Raw genomic sequence first — 14507 nt, forward strand, 5'->3', positions numbered from 1 at the left:
CCTCAGGCACTCCATCCGCTGGGATTACAGGCCTGAGCTACTGTGCCTGGCCTAAATATTAAACTTTATCAGATATATATGTATTGCCTCTTGAAATTGTGCCATAACTAAGTTTGTTTCCAAGAAATCTTCTTGAGACACTTCAAAGGTTCATTTATTGTTCTATTTTGTAGAATATAACTTATATTTGTTAGAATACTTTTATCTTAGGAAATTTAATATACTCACCTGAAAGTTATCCATACATAATTAATACCTATGGCTCATTGTTTATATTGGACCATCACTTCTACATAAGCGGTTTGATTTCTCTTATTGATGAAGCATCAAACTTTGCAATTCACATTTATTTTAATATATGAAAATGAAATCTTGCTCTTGGCTCTTTATAACCTGTTACTTAATCTATAAATTCAATGTGATTTGAAAGTAGAAAGCAGCAGAATAAGCAACTGAGAAAAGGAAGTAGATACATACCTGTTTTATGGCTTGTTGAGCCAAGAAAGCCATTTGTAGAGGGTTGGGCTTTATTGCTTGTCGTGGTATATTCTGATTTGGTGGATATCTCAGTTGTTGAGGATGAGGAGGAAGAACTGGTCCATTGGGTTTGGGGCTGTGATTCTGAAAGTTTATCAAACGTGGAGGGGGTTGCTAGAAAAAAACAAATTAAACGGATTTAGTAGCAATCTTCTGAAAAACAAATGATAAATCTCTCTTATAAAACTTTTACAGAAACACAGAACTCTGCCACAGATCAATGAATTACCAAGATTACAAGGGAATAAGGAATGGGGGATGGGCAGACTTTCAGAATTTGTGTAAACAACTTTTTTTTTTTTTTTTTTTTTTTTTTGAGACGGAGTTTCGCTCTTGTTACCCAGGCTGGAGTGCAATGGCGCGATCTCGGCTCACCGCAACCTCCGCCTCCTGGGTTCAGGCAATTCTCCTGCCTCAGCCTCCTGAGCAACTGGGACTACAGGCACACGCCACCATGCCCAGCTAATTTTTTGTATTTTTAGTAGAGACGGGGTTTCACCATGTTGACCAGGATGGTCTCGATCTCTTGACCTCGTGATCCACCCGCCTCGGCCTCCCAAAGTGCTGGGATTACAGGCTTGAGCCACCGCGCCCGGCCCCGTAAACAACTTTTTAAAAATAATCTCATTAGGAAAGAACCTTGGGAGACGGATTGCCACCTAAGTTTTGTAAGTAGGTTGTACCAGAATTGGACCTAGGCCATGTTGGAAAGTAGGTAAAATATATCTTTGGTATCCTTCTAAGTCCTTCATGATTATCTTTCACCAAGAACTATACTCTTGAAACCTCCAAAAAAAAAAAAAAAAAAAAAAAAGGGATGGTAGAATTATAACTGCTAACATTTACTGAGCAGTTAAGTGCCAGGTACTGCTTTAAGTGCCTCACATGTATCCACTAATTTAATCATAACAATAATATTTGAAGCACAGGTTATTTCTATTTTGTAGATAAGAAAACTATAATAAAGTACAGAAAATTTAGTCACTTGTCCAAGATTAACAGACAGTAAGGCATGAAGCTCGGATTTGAACAAGTAGTCTGGCTCAACAGGTCTACTCAAAAATGAAGAAATCATTAATAATGAAAATAGCTGATGTTAATGAAACTTAATAACCTTTAGATCTTACTGAGCCTGCCAGGCATTTCACATATTATTATGTCATTGAGCCTTATTAAGTAGGTATAATTACCTTTGCTTTGCAAATTAGGAAACTAACAGTTAGAAAACATAGATAATTTGAAAAAAGTCACATAGCTAATAATATCAGGCATCACACCCAGGCTTTAATAAAAATCTAGTCTGCGGCTGCGTGCAGTGTATCACACCTGTAATCCAGGCACTTTGGAAGGCCGAGGTGGGCGGATCATGAGGTCAGGAGTTTGAGACCATCCTGGCTAACACAGTGAAACCCCATCTCTCTAAAAAAAAGTTTAGTCTGCCATATCATTATCAAAACATGTTAAGATACTGAGTAATTACAACTTTGAGGATGAGTCTCCTTAGAAGAAAACACATTTTCTGTTTTTTTTTTAATTTTTTTTTTTTTTTTTGAGACAGCGTCATGCTCCCATCTCGGCTTACTGAAACCTCCACCACCCCACTCAGTTAAGCGATTCTCCTGCCTCCACCTCCCAAGTAGCTGGAATTATAGACATGCCCGCCATGCCTGGCTAATTTTTGTACTTTTGGTAGAGATGGGGCCTTGAACTACTGACCTCAAGTGATCTGCCCATCTCAACCTCCCAAAGTGCTGGGATTACAGGCGTGAACCACCGCGCATGGCCAGAAAACATATTTAAAAAAAAAAAAAAAAAAACTCCTTAAGAACAACCCTGGTTGATTACAGAAGGCTGGGTGAAGGAATCACAAACAAGGCAAGGGCTAGTAAGGCAAGCCTACTCTGGGCTCATAAATACTAGCTCTGGAAATTGAGATCAGTCCTAGAAGAAAAAGGTAGCCTTATATGCCAGTATCTTTTTGACTGATTCTTTCTACAGTTGGAAATGTATTGCAAAATAAATATTCTTTTTAGCATATCTTAACTGTATGATCACAGCTTCTCAAAGAGAAGCCTATTTCCCCCTACATTCACAGGGGGACAAATAAACAAGTAATTTTTAAGGTTGAAACAGCAACACCTGAAACTTGGAAACTGTGAAGGCAGACAGCTAATAAGTATAGTCCTATCTGCTTTATTATTTTTCTTTTTCCTCCCATTTTTGGAAGTTACTATCCTCCCCTGGGTCAACTGCTTCTCTCAAAAATTAGTTTCCACTGAGTTTACGTCTCATTAACTTTCAAGAGTAGCCAGCAATTACAGACCCAGTGAAAAACAGATTTAGATGCTGATTCTAAACAAGTGGAATTCTGTAGGTAAAGAGTAGAAAAAATTATTTTCTTAACCCAAAATGGTCCTTAAGGGAGAATAAAGGTAATCAAAGTCTTTTAAGTCTTTTACCACCTTCGTCCAGACTAATGTTTACATATTGACAACCAAGAAATGTCACTTAATGCCAGTGCAATGTGCTATGGTATGTAAGATGTTAACCATGCCATCAAGATGCTTATGGTCTGGTAAGATGCAAGATTTTTCCCCCCACTCTCCTAAACTGTTATGGTTGCGTTAATGTCCAAGAATCCTGTGACAGGGGAAGCAACTTAAAAAATAAAATTAGGAAACAGTTAAAAACCTAAAGAAATAGCAAAATATATATGTGACAGTGTTCTGTCACAAATTTAGATCCATTCAAGTTTAATGGAATATACTGTATAGAGCCAAATAAACAGAAATGTACGTCTATTGAGTTTGCCTCACTTAGTTATACCACTATTCTGCTTTTATTATTACCCAACTGTTTTAACCATGCAGATGACATGGTTAATCCTCAGAGGAAGAAAACGGAACTGTCATGTAAATGATTTTTAGAAACAGTTCTTTTCAGTTTACCTGTATATATGGGCAGATGCAGAGTATAAATTGCATACACTCATAGTTACACAGACACACCTGCTGTGTGGCTATGCCTAGACAGGTATTTTTCCATATGTACTTACAAATAAGCTGGTAGAAAACTCAAACTGTAGGAGGGCAGGGCAATATACAAATTTACAGAAGAGAGATACCAAATAGTGAAGATGTATGAATGGGCATTTGGCAGAGGACAGATAATAATGAGTGATGAGAGGCTAGGGGCAGTGGCTCACAAGATCAGGCGTTTTAGACTAGCGTGGTGAATATAGTGAAACCCCATCTCTACTAAAATACAAAACAAAAAAATATTAGGCGTGGTGGCAGGCACCTGTAATCCCAGCTACTCAGGAGGCTGAGGCAGGAGAATCGTTTGAAACCCAGGAGGCAGAGGTTGCAGTGAGCCGAGATTGTGCCACTGCACTCCAGCCTGGGTGTCAGAGGGAGACTCCATCTCAAAAAAAAAAAAAAAAAAAAAGAAGTGATGAGAATGTGAAAGAAACTGCAGGAAATTTTCAAAAACTGACAGAAAAAGAACAGTATGTGATGTAAGAACTGCAGTATGTGAAGAGTACTTTGTTCTAACTGTGAAAATTAGGTTATATAATAGAGACTATACAGATTATAGCACTAAATTGTAGAGACTGAAATAAAATCAAAATAAAATTTCTGAGAAAATCAGGCTAAAGGCTCAAGTCACTTCCTTTTGTCACTGCTTATATAACTATTTTCACATAGTGTCTATTAACTGCCTTGGTTACTTTTTTTGAGACAGCGTATTGCTCTCTCACTGGGCTGGAGTGCAGGTGCGTGATCATGGTTCACTGCAGCCTTGACCTGCCAGGCTCAAGCAATCCCTCCTATCTCAGTCCCCCAAGATAGCTGGAACTACAAGCATGTGCCACCTCACCTAGTTAATTTTTTATTTTTGTAGAGATGGGAGTGGGGGAGGTTTCCCTATGTTGCCTAGGCTGGTCTCGAACTCCGGGAGTCAAGTGATCCTCCTACCTCAAGTCTCCCAGAGTCCTGGGATTATAGGCATGAGCCTCTGTGCCCAGCCAGTTCTTGACTTCTTAGTGAAAAGGCATTTAACTCAAATGATGGATTCATTCCTTTTGTTGTCAATAAACTACTAAATATTTAGAAGGTAAATATTAATACATGCAAATGTGTAGCACTGGGCATTCTAATATCTTCTCGTTTCCATTATCTAGCTTCAGAAAAATTTTAGTCATCTTTGCAGTCTATCTGAAATATGTCATTCTGCCTTCAATTTTCTTAACAAAATTTCTGCTCTGCTAGGTATACTGCTAGTATATAAAGTATAAAATTATCTTCCCATGGAACACTCAAAGATCTTTTACATTGCTTGATACTCAATTTTTTTAGGAATTTGGCTTGAAATGAAGTTTTAAACAGCCATGCTAATATTCCCTTGGATTTTACATACCTTCTTAGTCAAATTATTAGGATTATTAGTCAAATGATTAAAAACCTCAAATACATTACCTCAGACCTTTACATATACCACGTAACACATTCTGCATCTACAAATGCCCACAACTTTTACTGAGGATTTAAGTATGAGTCCCATATAAAGAAAGACCATTTCTATTTTTTTAAATTTCTACCCAAAAAATTGCATTATGCCATTTAATTGCTTTTTCATAAAGAACCATGTTAAGTATTCCTCTTAGTGCTAGCAAAATACTATTAAAACTTTCTCTCCCTAATTAATTGGTATGTTTTCCTTTTATTAGATAGCAATATCCATATTATTCTTGTTTCCTTTTTGCTTTGGTTGGCAAGAAGTTCTGAGCTGGTTGTCTGTTTCGGTATGAGAATTCTTAGCCTACGTCCGCATACTGTGACTCTTAGTAAACTCTGCTCAATTTCATTTGTATCCTATACTGTAAATCACTTCAAATTCTTTGCAGAAAAAGAGTATACATAGCCGGGCGCGGTGGCTCATGCCTGTAATCCCAACACTTTGGGAGGCTGAGGCGGGCAAATCACTTGAAGTTGGGAGTTCAAGACCAGCCTGACCAATGTGGAGAAACCCTGTCTACGAAAAATACAAAATTAGCTGGGTGTGGCACATGCCTGTAATCCCAGCTACTCGGGAGGCTGAGGCAGGAGAATCGCTTTAACCTGGGAGGCAGGGGCTGTGGTGAGCCGAGATGGCACCACTGCACTCCAGCCTGGGCAGCAAGAGCAAAACTCCACCTCAAAAAAAAAAAAAAAAAAAAAAAAAGAGTATATAAATAAATGATGTAACTGAAAACAACAGACAAATTATATAAATTAGACTTTATGTTCCTTACTAAACTTGTATTAAATCTAAGTCTGCCCACATGTAACCTGACAGGAGAGTTAAACTAACAAAACAAAACAAAAAAGGGCCGAGCATGGTGGCTCACGCCTGTAATCTCAGCACTTTGGGAGGCCAAGTTGGGCGGATCACCTGAGGTCAGGAGTTCAAGACCAGCCTGGCCAACATGGTGAAACCCTGTCTTTAAAAAACAAGCAAATATATATATATACACATTTTATCTTTAAAAACTGGACTGAGACCAGGGACAGTGGTTCATCCTTGTAATCCCAGCATTTTGGGAGGCTGAGACGGGCATGAGAATTACTTCAACCTGGGAGGTAGAAGTTGTAGTGAGCTGAGATCGTGCCACTGCACTCCCACCTAAAGTGACAGAGTGAGACTCTGCCCACCACCCCCCCCCAGCAAAAAAAGATTGGATTGTAGTAAAAATAAAAATGGTAAATAGTGTATTGGCTCAGAAATAAAGTTTGAAAAAGGTAGATTATAATTAACCACACTTTTGCCCTTTTCTATTTCACTCTGCCCTTGTTTCTAAGATGCAATGTGGTTTTCTAAACACTGCATTCTCACAGAGGACAGATTCTTAATGTAGTCATCATTCTGAAGCACTAATATAGGAATTACAGGTACACAGCTTTTCCCATCAATCACAGGGCTTGGGTTATTTAGGAATATAAACATTTAACCTCTGCTTTAATTTGAAGACAATGAAGGGTAGGTAGATGAAAATAGATTTATCAGCTAAATAAACCATTAAATCCTTTTTAAGTAGGTATAAAAACTAGGCATTAAGGGATCCTTAATGTGATAAATTTTTATAAATGCAGATATTTAGATGATGGAAAATGGATGTCTTTGTTATTCTGAGCTGCTCAACACAATTATACTATAATTATCTAAGTGAGGACAGGCCTGCTTCCAAATTTACCTGATGAGAGATGGAAGGTTGCTGGATGGGCCCCTGCATTCTAGGGTTTGGTAAACCCACAGGTGCTGGCCTCCGTTGCACCTGTTGCCTCTGAGCCATTACCTGTTGCTGCATATGCTGGAGCCGTAATTGAGCTAGGCTGATCTGTGTTGGGAACTTGGATAACTGGTTTGATGATAAACCACTTGGTGGCTGTGAATTCTGTTCCACGACAGGATTCTGCTTAGGCATTTGTGGCTGGCTCTCTTTATCCTCGATTACTAAAGAACCTGATTAGAAAGAAAAGGTTAAGGGAAAAAGTTTTTCAGATAGGTGGTGAAATATCACATTTTGTAAGGCTATTTTTGCAGAATGTCAGAATTGTCAAGGAATTCTCTGGTCTCATGAGCCCTTTTACACTCTGAAATATAGAGGATCCCCAAACAGCTTTTGTTCATTTAAGTTCTAGTAACCAAAATTTATAATATTAGAAATAAAAATAATTTTAAGAAGTACTAATTCATTTAAAAATAATAAAACCATAACAACATGTTTTTATAAAACTGTATTATAAAAAATTTGGTAAACAGTGGCATTATTTGATATTTTAAAAAATCTCTTTGAATGTCTTGCTTAATAGCTGAAATCTCATTATCTGTTTCTGCACTATCATAATATATTGTTAGGTTAAAATATATGAAAAAAATTTCAGTCTCACTGTATGGCAGACAGCACCTGACAGCAATAACTTAAGTGTACCCTGAGAGTGACCTGTGCGGCCTAAGCTGAGCTAAGGAACCCAGTATTGGCCAATGCGGAGATTCATTCTTTATCAATGAAGAATATCTGAACTCCCAGCCCAGCCTGTGGAATCCAGGCCATATAGGGGATGGAGGCCTTTTATTTTGTGTTAAATGAAGGTTGCCACATGGAGGTTGCTAGGGAGAGGGTGCTAAATGCTATTTAAACGACTTGCTGGTGGTTCTCCCATCCAGACCACTGCCACTGAACTGTCCTATATGTAAGTTCCCTCAATAAACCCTATATCTCGTTCACTGGCTTGAAGTCTCTTCTTGGGCCTCTCAAACACGGCACTATCCCTACGGAAGTCCATAGAGGTCTGGCACAACACTCATTCAGACATGCAGTTGGAAAAGGGTGGCCTTTGTGGTCCCCTGGAAGAGTACCAGACTATACTTTGAGAACTGCTGTCATATATGAAAACAAGCAAATCTGAGACTGGCTCTAAAAACAATCTCATAAGGTACTTCTAAATCTTTATTATTAACAAGTTGTGATCTCTCAAGTTTCCTATACCTTTACAATGCATACATATTATGTTAACTTTTTGATACAGAATATGTTGACTGGCTTAAAAACTAGTTTTAAGAGTTTAATGATGCCTTTGAAAAGTCAGATCCAAGTTTGATTTCAACAGTAGAGACTCAAATGTTTATGATTTACTAAGCAAATGCATTCTAAAAATACAGTTATTCATTAAATGTTTACTGTGTGTAATTCACTATGACAGGTAGGTATATGTATATATTTAAAAGAAACAATAACATTCTCTTTTACACATAAGGGATCTCAGGTTTAGAGAGACTTTAAAACTTATCCAAAGTCACTCAAGACACTAACAAAATATTCATCTAGATCAATATTGTTCCCTACCACTCTTCTCTGTTTCTCAGAAGCCATGGGTAACAAGTTTAGAAAACTTGTCTCCTTCTTTAGAGATTTACAATGTAAATCTCATTGTACATGAATTTACAGTGCTGTAAATGACAGGAGAAATCCTATAGTAAAATATATTGTTTAACTTTATCAGTTTCACAAACTATTAGACTAGAAGATCCTGTTTTTGTTTTGGCTCAAGTAGGTTTATCTGAAACTACAACCATTTATGCGTGTACAGTTTTAAACATAATTCTTAAATACACTTATGTCTATATGTGGGTGTGTTTACCTATTGTGATGTAAGTACATACATCCCTACATATATGAGCAACTTGTGTGGATTTATACCTGTGATGGGTTCTGAGTACAGATGAATGTGTGGTGACAGAGTCAAGTGTGGCAACAAGAGTTACTTATACACGTTTTATATTCTAAAGATGCTTCTTTTTGGTAAGATGAGTGTGTATAATTCCAGTTTCCTGCTATGTATCAATATACATATGTCTGCATCTAAAGGAGTCTGCAAGGGTCTCCTTATCACCTTTGCTTCCAGGATTCTTTTTGTTCTTCCCTTACATGGGTAAGATTGCCTATTTCCTCTTTTCCTAGTGAGTATGGGCTATTTCTCCAGTCATTTTCTTTTTTTACCCACAATCTAGCATTGGAGATGAGAAACCATCTTTGATGATTCTGAAACAAATATAATAAGCTCCCCCCCCACCCAAAAAAGAAATAATCAAAGGTAATATTGATTGCTAATCAACAGACAATGGGTTGCTAAAGGATGGGGATACATTCTGAGAAATGTGTCATTCAGGCCATTTCATCTTTAGACAAACAGCAGTTTACTTATGTAAAGTATACTGTATAACCTACTACACACCTAGGTTATATGGCATAGCTTATTGCTAGGTAGAATCTAGGCTACAAACCTGTACAGCACGTAATAGTACTGAATTATCTAGATAATACTGTAGGCAATTGTATTGTAACACAATGGTAAATATCTGTGTATCTAAACATACAAAGATATAGTAAAAAAAAACTTCAGTATTTATAAGTCATAGATGCAGTTAGTTGATTGAGACATCATTACACAGTACTTAACTGTTTAAGATTTGGGTATTTGTCAGTATGTATGTTATACTTCAGTTAGTAAGAAATTTACATAACTGTTACCTGATCAGGCAAAAGAAGAAAATTAAAAGTCTTCCCTAAGCAAGATAAAGGATTGAACCATTAGGTTCCTACTGAATGGTTCTGAAGATAAGCCAATAAAAATAAAGTAGTTTAAAATAAAACTTTCTAGATATCAAAAACCCTTTATCAATGACAAGTCAAGTTAACTCATTCTGATAAATTTAAAGCTAACAGAACAAACCAGATTTGGGGGCGTTGAGGTAACAGGACAGGACACCTAAATTCCTAAGTCTAGAGACCCTGTAATTCAATGTTATAGAATGTTTTCTTATCTGTACATGTATGTGTTTTTATATTTGTGTGTATGTGTTACCATATACATACAATACTATCAAAAACAGCATGCCTTTTTAAAATAATCAAAGCATTTTGAATGTGAGAAAAGACATTTTCTTTAATCCTCCAGTGTCAGCCTTCTAAGTAGCTGGACTACAAGCATGTGCCACTACCCTTGGCTAACTTAGGTATCTTATGTCGAAATCGGCTCTCCCTGTGTTGCCCAGGCTGGTCTTGAACTCCTGGGCTCAAGTGATCCTTGAGTGATCCCAAAGTGCTGGGATTACAGATGTGAGCCACTGTGCCCAGCCTAAGAGACCATATTTTCAGTAACATGTCATAATCATTGAGAGATCTACAAACAAAGGGCACTCTGAGAAATGTTATGTAATGGCCTACCTAAGTTGATAATATTTTGAGCCCAGAAACTAGGATCACAGTGAAACTGGATGGTGTTGTTGGTGACTGGGGACGCATCACATCTTGCACGAAGGAGGTGCCGCAACCGGTATGTAATCTAGAAGAAAAAGGAGAAACAACCAAATATTAGGAAAATAATTTATTAAGTGCCCAGTAAATACCTAAAAGCAGTCTCTGATATGTACATCAATACACAATAAACAATCATATATAGGTCCAAAGCATGTTAAAAAGTTTTGAGGCATAACTCAGTTAGCTGTACTATTAAACCTATTTTGAAGTGACAGGTTAAAGTCGGTTTTTTGAACAATTAATAAAACTTTGTAGAAGCACTAACTTAAATATTTGTAAAATAAAAGTTGTTAACATATCTTAATCATCAGTGAGGATCTAGTCATTCTCCCTCAGTTCTTGGAAGATTTTAGTTCTTGGTTCACTATCACCATCTCCAACATAAGTCCTTTCACAATTTTGGATGATTTCAATATCCAACCCAAATGATTCTTCTTTCACTTCCTCTAGTGCCCAAATACCAATAATCCTACAAACCTATCCATCCTTTCATCTCACTTTACCCTTGCCTCTAACCCTCAGTTCCTCATCATCCAGCTTCAATTCCAGTAATAATTTCCTTGCATATATATCTCATCAGTTCCTCATTATCCAGCTTCAATTCCAATAATTTCCTTGCATATATATCTCATCAACTCACTCAATTATGTATGTTCACTTCACTCTCCTCAACGTTTCCCCTAGATAAAACAACCTACCCTGGTTAAATCCCACCTTCTGCCTGAGTATCACTGAACTGATCTCACTTCAAACACTTGACCACTTACTTCAGCTAGGCCATTAAGGCTGACTAGCTATCATACGACATTTCTCTAGTCCATTCACTTCCCTAACTTTCCTAAGTAACTATTTCCTACTTTCTTTTCTCTTTTCTAACCTCCAGTATTTCCTCCCCCATTCTTAATCTTAGCTGATGTACTTGCTTAGCATTTCACTGAAAATCAGCAATAATCAAAGATCTTCCACAAACTTCCACCACTTTTCAGTCAGTATCCCCTCCTGGATGATGAAATGTCCATGTTTCTAGTTAAAGCCAGCCTTCCACTTGTGCAGAAGAGCCCACCCTGTCTTGCCTACTCAGTAATTTTCATCCCTTTTCTGTATCACCAATTTTCCCATTTTACTGGATCACACCCATCAACATATAAATATGCTTTAAGTTTTTGTAGGTAAAAACAAAACCCTTGACTCCTTTTCTCCTACCATCAATTACCCCATTTCTTTTAAAGCAAAACTCTACAAGTCTCATCTAGGTCCACTATCTCTGATCCTTCCCTACCCATTCTTTCCTGAGACCATTATGTTTAGGCTTGTTGCAGTTTTTCACACAGGTGGTCAGTCTGCCTTCATGGAAACACTTTTTTCATTTGGCTTCCAGCACACTATAATCACATGGTTTTCCCTTGTTTCACTAGCTGCTACCCTTTGGAGCCACTGAGAATAGATTTAGGTTCCAATGCCCCACTGTTTTTAAACTCTCCAGTAAGGGCAGGGATTCCTCTGCTTGTTGGCAATGCACAATCAGTCTCCACTGTGGGTGTTTTCTTCTCTCCCACACTGCTATGTGCTGGAATGCCCAGGGCTCAGTTTTTTGACCACTCTTCCCCTACATCCATATGTAGTCATGCACCACATAGCAGTGTTTCAGTCAACAATGTACCACATGTACAACAGTAGTCCCATAAATTATAATAAAGCTGAAAAATTCCCATTACCTAATGACGTTGGAGCTGTTGTAACATCACAGCACCAGGCATTACTTGTGTTTATGGTGATGCTGGTGTAAATAAACCTACCGTGCTGCCAAATAATGATAATAAACAACTATATTACTGGTTTATGTATTTACTATAATACTTTTTCTCATTATTTTAGAATGTATTCCTACTACTTACTAAAAAAAGTGACTGCCTCAGCCAAGTCTTTCAAGAGATAGTCTCAGAAAAAGGATTATTTTAATAGGAGATGAGAACTGAATGCATGTTTATGCACCTGAAGACTTTCCAGTAAGACAAGATGTGGAGGTGTAAGACAGTGGTATTAATAATGTGAGCCTTGGGTAGGCCTAGGCTAATGTGTGTGTTTGTGTCTTGATTTTTAACAAAAAGTTTTAAAGTAAATAAATACAAAGATATAAGGAAAGAAAGTATGTGTACAATGTTTGTGTTTTAAGCTAAGTGTTATTATCTTAAAATAACAGTAGCTTGACTCTTGACAAGAGTCAAGGCATTAAAAAAATTAAAGTTTATAAAGTTAAAGTAAGCTTTAAGTAAGCTGAAGTTATTATTGAAGAAAAAATATTTTCAAATAAATTTAATGTAGTCTAAATGTATGGTGCTTATAAAGTACCCAGTAGTGTATAGTAACGTCGTACGCCTTCACAATCACTCACCATTCCACTCACTTGCTCACCCAGAGCAAATTCCAGTCCTGCAAGCTCCATTCATGGTAAATGCCCTACAGGTGTACTGTTTTTTTTTGAGTCTCACTCTGTCATCCAGGGTGGAGTGGAGTGGTACGATCTCAGCTCGGCTCACTGCAACCTCCATGGTATAACATTTTTTAATCCTTTGTATTGTATTTTGACTGTACCTTTTCTATGTTTAGATATATAAACACCATTATGTTATAGCTGCATACAGTATTCAGTACAGTAATATGCTGTACAGATTGGTAGCCTAGGAGCAATAGGGTATACCATCTAGGTTTGTGTAAGTACATCCTATGATGACACACAGTGCCAAAAATCACTATTTCTCAGAATACATCCCTGTCATCAAGCAACACATGACTACTTTTTATCCTCAGGTGTACTCTTCCTATAATCCTCCCCATCTCAATTACTGGCAATACTATTTTTTCCTACAACTTAAAAGTCCTTGATTCCTTTTTCTCACACTCTGTATTCAACCTGTCAGCAAATCCCATTGGCTCCATGTTTAAAACATATGTATAGGCTGGGCGGGGTGACTCATGCCTGTAATCCCAACACTTTGAGTGGATCACAAGGTCAGGAGTTTGAGACCAGCCTGGCCAACAAGGTGAAACCCTGTCTCTACTAAAAATACAAAATTAGCCGGGTGTGATGGCACATGCCTGTCATCTCAGCTACTTGGGAGGCTGAGGCAGGAGAACCACTTGAACCCAGAAGGTAGAGGTTGCGGTGAGCCAAGATGGCGCCACTGCACTCCAGCCTGGGCAACAAGAACGAAACTCCATTTCAAAAAAGAGGGGAGGGGAGGGGAGGGGCCAAGCCTACATTTCTTTCACCCAAATTCCCCGAGTGTTAACTTATGACCAAATTTGCTGCAGTGCTCACCCAACTGCTCCTACACACATTATTAGTCTTTTTCCAAAACTTTGGAGAGCAAGCTACAGGCATGAGGTCCTGTCTCCCCTAAATACTACAGTATGGATATCCTAAAACAGGGGTAACTAAATCCCAGATTCCAAATTCATAAACCAATTGTTGCAACACAGCCATCCAGTTTAAATATTTCATCTAAACGCCAACAGTTTCAGCAGTCTTTTCCATGATGCTATCAAGGAATACAAGTTGCTTCGTTGCCTCATTTTTCAACTGCTCAGACTTTCTCTTTCGTTCACGTCCCTGATGTGTTTTGAAGATTTTATGCCTTACATTCTGTAGGATGACTTTTAACCTGGTGATATTTCCTCCTGATCAGACTTATTTACAGTATTCTTGTCAAGAATACCACACAAATGATGATGTGCCAGGAAATGTAGGATGTTCAACTTGTCCTACCACTGGTGATATTAATCTTGATCTGTAATTCTGCTACTCAATTTCTTAACCTTAAAGTTGAAGAGGTATTCTAAGATTTTACTAATACTCTGTTTCCCATCAATCCTCTACCCAGCATATTTGCAGCCACTGACTAGTCCTCCCAAATTACCTCTATGATAGTAACCAAATGTACTCCTTTATACCCATTACTCTTTCTACAACCATAACTTTTTGTTTTGTTATCAACTTCTCCCCCAAATACCCTGTTTACTGATTTATATTATTATAAACTCATGTATTCTTATTTAATTCAGTGTGTTATAATTTATTATAGTGACTTATTTTGATCCTCAAATTTGTTTT

General features: G+C 37.6%; 1 protein-coding gene across 3 annotated transcripts in view; it reads right to left on the reverse strand.

Annotated features, from left to right (window-relative positions):
• TRIM24 (tripartite motif containing 24) overlaps nucleotides 1-14507 on the reverse strand; it is a 119027-nt gene that overhangs the window by 19174 nt on the left and 85346 nt on the right. For 2 of the 3 annotated variants that reach the window (XR_004268220.1, XM_032275870.1), the window contains exons 8-10: nucleotides 10304-10421; nucleotides 6770-7038; nucleotides 478-651 (exon numbers count right to left, since the gene is read on the reverse strand). Coding sequence is in view for 2 of the 3 variants with exons in the window: in XM_032275870.1 (XP_032131761.1) it covers nucleotides 478-651; nucleotides 6770-7038; nucleotides 10304-10421 (561 nt within the window). In the remaining variant the exon portion in view is untranslated. The remainder of the gene's footprint in view (nucleotides 1-477; nucleotides 652-6769; nucleotides 7039-10303; nucleotides 10422-14507) is intronic. The other variant, XM_032275871.1, reaches the window with a different exon arrangement.

This window comes from Sapajus apella, unplaced genomic scaffold (assembly GCF_009761245.1).
Source record: "Sapajus apella isolate SASKATOON/1434 unplaced genomic scaffold, GSC_monkey_1.0 scaffold7, whole genome shotgun sequence".
Lineage (NCBI taxonomy): Eukaryota > Metazoa > Chordata > Mammalia > Primates > Cebidae > Sapajus > Sapajus apella.